Raw genomic sequence first — 5733 nt, 5'->3', positions numbered from 1 at the left:
TGGTGGACATATCGGACTACTCGTGCTGCCCCGGAAACTCCACGCCTGGGGTTGTAGAGCCCGTCGCCACGCGGAAGGGATGGGACGAAGCGCACACATAGCCACCACCGGTGTGGGCGGACGTAGATTTCCTGATCCGCTAAAGAGCAAACCTTCAGCGTCGCGCCCAAACCTCGGGGATGAGCTTGATGAAATACGTCGTCAAGAGGACATTTAGTGTTGTAGCTGCAGGGGCAAGCTTGTTGGGTCCGGGGTGGGCGGGAGTTGTTGATCCGCTCCGGAGAAAGCAGGGGGCATAAACTGCGTCGCAGAAGCCCTCGAGGAAATGCCAGTCTGTGACATTCCAGTTAGCTATGTAGGATAGCTGTGAGTTGCCTCCACCAGCGGAGTCATGCCTAGCGATACCGGGACATGCGCCGCCACTAGCACTACTAAAGGTGCTTCAATAAGGTGGGCTAACTCTATGGTGCTAGTGCTATATATTCTCCACTGCACTCTACCCGATGGGTCTCGCTGACGAGCCGAAGGCACAGCGGTGTAGTAACAGAAAGCGCGCCGAAGGCGCGGGACCTGTTTTGTTGATCAGCGCGCGCTGAACAACAAAAACAAGATAAGCTAACCAGCTTAATGCGCGCAATAAATGACGGCCCTGAGGACACGGGCCGTTGCGAAACAGTTAGTCTAACAGTTACGCATTGGGCCTTACGCCCAACTAACCCAGCTTACTTACGCAAGCTCGCAGTATACAATTTTCCTAAAGCGTTTCCGTAAACTTGTGCCGCAAGTTTCAGGAGAAATTCCTTGGGCAGCGGCCCGTGCCTTAGCATGCGGCATGCATGACCTTGCATGAGATACCATGCCATACCGTACGTTCCGGATCCATACGTTCGGGAAACGATAGTATTATGGGGCCGTCAAGCGGAAGAAATTATACATCAGCTTGACCCAATTCCAGAAGGCAACACAGCAACAGCAAGCACTGTATACATCTTTAGCACAACAGGAGAAGCGAAACGTCAGGAAGTCCTTATCCTGTTGTGCGGCTTAGTCGCCACGATTTGGCTAACGCTGTGATGCTTGGAAATGTTGGATTGCCTACCCTCAGTGTAGCCAGTGACGGCTGGACTATCTGCTCAATCGTATTCTCTAGGTGTTGGAAAGATAGGCTAGGGAATCGGGTATCTGTTCTTTTGTGCTATTGTTAACCTCCGTGCTGCATCCTTGCAGTGGCACGGGAAATGCCGCCTTCCCGCGAAGATGGCCCGAGCCCAAGCGCCGAGGTCAGCCCCAAGCCAAGCCCCAGCTCAAGGCCCAGCCCCAGCCCCAAGCCCAGCCCCAAGCCACCCAGCCCCAAGCCCAGCCCCAGGCCACCCAAGCCAAGCCCCAAGCCACCAAGCCCCAGGGTAATCCCAAGCCCTAGGCCCAGCCCCAGCCCCAAGGCTAGCCCAAGCCCTAGGCCCAGCCTCAGCCCCAAGCCAAGCCCCAGCCCCGAGGTCATCCCCAGCCCAAGCCCCGAGGTCATCCCCAGCCCAAGCCCCGAGGTCATCCCCAGCCCAAGCCCCGAGGACAGCCCCAGCCCAAGCCCTGAGGACAGCCCAAGCCCAAGCCCTGAGGACAGCCCCAGCCCAAGCCCCGAGGACAGCCCCAGCCCAAGCCCCGAGGACAGCCCCAGCCCAAGCCCTGAGGACAGCCCCAGCCCAAGCCCCGAGGACAGCCCCAGCCCAAGCCCTGAGGACAGCCCCAGCCCAAGCCCCGAGGACAGCCCTAGCCCAAGCCCCGAGGACAGCCCAAGCCCCAGCCCCGAGGACAGCCCAAGCCCCAGCCCTGAGGACAGCCCAAGCCCCAGCCCCGAGGACAGCCCAAGCCCCAGCCCCGAGGACAGCCCCAGCCCAAGCCCCGAGGACAGCCCAAGCCCCAGCCCGGAGGACAGCCCAAGCCCCAGCCCCGAGGACAGCCCCAGCCCAAGCCCTGAGGACGGCCTAAGCTCTATCTAAACCATATATCTGTTTCCGTCAATAGTAGCAGCAGCAGCAGTACCCGCTTCATGTAGTACCAGCACCAATCTAAATTGAAGCTCTGAGCACCGCTTAAGTCCTGTATTCGCACCATGCCAAAGAACCACCACATCTTTATGGTCGGTGGAGTCCTAATCCGAACATCTTTGCGGCGGCGGCCCAAATCTCACTGGGTCGGCCGATCAACCAGATCTTGACGATGCTTATGATGATCATGCCATGTTGCGACTGCTCAACGGTCCTCTAGAGCTGCAGCAATAGAGATTTCCTGGGGCAGCACAAATTCTGTTTTGGATACGTAGGAGTTGAACAATGCCTGTTTGGCGTGGTAGGATGCCGCGGGGTGCTGATGGTGTTCCTGAAGCAGTGCACGGGCAGTTGCGGACTCTACGTCCGTATGACGTCTTTTTACATTCTTTTCGAGCCACTGACAGTGTCGTACAAAGCTCGTCCATATAGGTAGGTACTAAACTCTATTCGGAAAAATTATTTGTGTCAGGATAAGCGAGAGAATGTTCCTTCGATGATGTAGGGCGGAAACAAAGAAAAGGGGGCTAATACCAAGCGCACGCGGGGCGTTTGGATGCCTATGTGCCGATGCTGGCTATTAGCAGTCCATCACGTTCGCCACGATACTCGTCGTATCTTTGGCGGTCGGTAGCCCTGTGAAGGACCTGTTGAGCGTGTGTCGCGCCACTTGACTGCGCGAGCAGGAGTCGACCACACAAGACAGACGCGCCACACCTGGACCTGAACCGTGTGGAGTTGTCACGACGTCCCCGTATCTGTGTCCCTGTAGCTCTGTCTGAAGCTTGGGTTTGCGCAATAGTCTGCGCGTAAAGTACTAACACTCATCCGCGGATGAGTATGATGCAAAGGCTTGCGCATCTGTCTGTATCTAGCTATCTTTTTATCCATTATGTAAATGAGTTATGCACGCCAGAACGGACCCCAACTTCAAGACATCCTGTCCACCTTAGTATTGCGAGAGCGCTATCGTCTATTAATCTACAGCCAGGAGTGTGGTTTCATAAAATGCGAGATGTTGAAAACCCGGATTTTGCGTTGCAGAAGCGGTGCTGCAACTGAGATGAATTCATGCCCTTTTAGCTACACACTCAGACAATCAGGCAATTAGGCAAGCACCAGCTTTTCGGCTCGCTCAATAATAGCCCATTTGGGTCATTGGTGTACTTACCATACAGGGATGGATGTAATTACATAGCCACCCAGCCAGCCAGTCAGCCGGAGGACAATGAACCGGATCCGTTACCATCCCCTCTCCTTGCTACCTTTACGTTCGCAACAGCGCCGAAACCCCCCGTGGCCTACATGTCTGTGTATGGCCACTTCCCGCGGCAGGTACCTCCACTTGCCAACCCCTCCATACACCCATACATGCATATGTATACACACGACCTTGCACATAACGAGACATAGATACATCGCCACGCGTTTCTTCTTCCTCCTCCTCCTCCTCCTCCTCCTCCTCCTTGTCCTGCTCCAGCCGGTGCTGGTGCCCGGTCCGGTCTGGAATTCCAGCTGCACTGCTTCGAAGTTTCCAGAACATATCTCCCTCCCTTCTGCCACCCCCTCCTGCCCCCCCCTCCAGCACCTCACTCCCCGCCCATGCAGCAGCATCACCGTGGGAAACACCCACACGAACACGCACTACACACATTGCTCCCCCTCCTTCAAAGTAGTTGGTGGTTGGCCCACTTGGCGCGGTGCTCCAGATCTGCTGGGTGGCCCAACCGCTCAACCACCTGAAGGTTGTACGAGACAACAGAACACAATTGTTTTAAATATGCTGTTCGTATAACCATGGCTTTTGTGCCGCCGTGCCATGACTAATTTCCCCTGTTTCCTCGATGTCCCCCTTGACCTATTCTATTTCCAGGAAACCGAGGGAGACAAGCAACTTTTCAATGCCAGCTCAAAGGTCCGGCTTCCCCCCTCTGGCCCCCACACTCCTCCCCCACACTCCTCCCCCACACTCCTCCTAGCGCAACTATATTTGCATGCTGGCCGTTCCCTCCTCCATCTTAACCCAGCTAATGTGTGCGTCCCTACCCCCTTGCCCCTTAGCAATGTGTCTCAAAGCAGGAAGGTTGAGAACCCCACGCCACGTTCCCCCTTTCAACACCCGGGAGAACCGAAACAACACACTCACGCGCGCACACGAAGGCCCCCACCTCTACCCCGTGTCCCCCCTTTCTTTCCGTATTCTCTCCCCTCCCCTTTTAGCTTCTTGCAAACGATCTCCCCACCACCACCACCACCACCTCCTCCCCACCGGCCCCCCTCACCTCCACCACCTCCCCTCCGGACAGCTTCTCCCGGGCCAACAGTTGCTCCACGAGCGCGTCCAGAGCCGCCCGGTTGCGGCTGAGCAGTGCAACCACCTGAACACCCACCCAACCCCCGGGGTGGTGGTGGGTAGCGCGGGAGGCGAGGGAGGGGAGAGGCGCAGAGGATTAATTATGCCTGAATCTCAAGAAAACAACATTAACAACAGCCGATGCAGCCGATGACATGTCCAAAGGCTTCTCAAACTGTGCGGCTCAGTGAGTCGAAAGCCGCCACGACGAGGCAACTGACTGCTCTCTTCTGTGAACTTTACTGATTGTTTTCGGAGCCACGTAAAACCGGAGTCGTCGTCAGCGCGTTGTGTCGAAAGGTCTTTGCTACCAAAGACGTTTCGTACTCGCACTCTACCCAGGGCAGCACTAACCCCGCGAGACATATTAGATTTGCGTAAACCGATCGCCTCGTCCCGGAGCAACATTTGCCAACATTTGCCGCTGCTGCTGCTACACGCGTGGGGGTGGGTGGGTGGGTGGGTGCGCGGGATGTATGTATGTATGTGCAGAAAAAGGAAAACGCTCTCGCTTCCGAAGCAACGTAATGCCGGGAGGAGGAGCGGGAATGTGCAGCTCCTCCATCACCAACGACGACGACGACGACGACGACCCCCTACCTGAGCGGCAACGTGTGTGAGCGGTAGAACACGGCGGCGGCAGCGGCATCCCACCAAGGGCCCATGCACGAGGGGGAAAGGAAAGAAAGGACGGAGATTAGCACTGCCGCAAGCTGATAGGAGCGACAGGAGGTTACATGCGCGCATACAAGTAGGGGTTACGGCGGTTGGGACGAAGTTCGCCGAGGGCTCGAAACCAACCCAGATCAGGGTTATGTGTGTGTGTGTGTGTGGGAGCGGGAGTTACGACGGAGCACAGACGATTGGGGAAAAGGAAATATAACATAGACGGATACACTCCAAGATAAGATAAGACCAATACTGTTGGAGAAAAGAAGTATGAAGGGGCAAGGGCGCGCGCGCAGAACTTTAAGACCACAGAACGGGGAATCGCTATAATGCCGTATGCCGTACTTTCGCATGCCGTATGGAGAATGAAATTGTGAGGGAAGTGAAGGGAAGAGGTTACGACGAGAAAGAAAAGGCCAAGTGCAGAAAAGAGGGCAGAAAAGGGCAAACGAAGTAAACGTTAGCAGATAGCGGAAAGGGGGGAGGGGGAGGTGCACATGCAGCAACAAACTGCAACCAACAAACAACATAAAAACCCAAAAGCCACCTTCCCTACACCATCTCCCCAGTCCATCCCCAACAAAGCACCGTCCCTAACCCCTTCCCCTACCCCCTACCCAAACTTGCCCCAAGTCCTCAACTTTTGCTATCGGGCCATCCCCCCCCCCC

The 5733-nt window shown here is 56.1% G+C and overlaps 1 protein-coding gene across 1 annotated transcript in view; it reads left to right on the top strand.

Annotated features, from left to right (window-relative positions):
• Positions 1–2956, top strand: part of VOLCADRAFT_104952 (uncharacterized protein) — a gene marked incomplete at its 5' end in the record, with an annotated part of 7552 nt that extends 4596 nt beyond the window's left edge. Inside the window, one exon of the mRNA XM_002951050.1 lies at positions 1228–2956. Coding sequence (XP_002951096.1) covers positions 1228–1994 — 767 coding nt within the window. The 3' untranslated portion in view covers positions 1995–2956. The remainder of the gene's footprint in view (positions 1–1227) is intronic.
• Between the last annotated feature and the right edge of the window lie 2777 nt (positions 2957–5733).

Source organism: Volvox carteri (assembly GCF_000143455.1).
Source record: "Volvox carteri f. nagariensis unplaced genomic scaffold VOLCAscaffold_21, whole genome shotgun sequence".
NCBI classification, from domain to species: Eukaryota; Viridiplantae; Chlorophyta; class Chlorophyceae; order Chlamydomonadales; family Volvocaceae; genus Volvox; species Volvox carteri.
The sequence above is the reverse complement of the archived record's forward strand: the minus strand, read 5'-3'. Positions and strand labels throughout refer to the sequence as shown.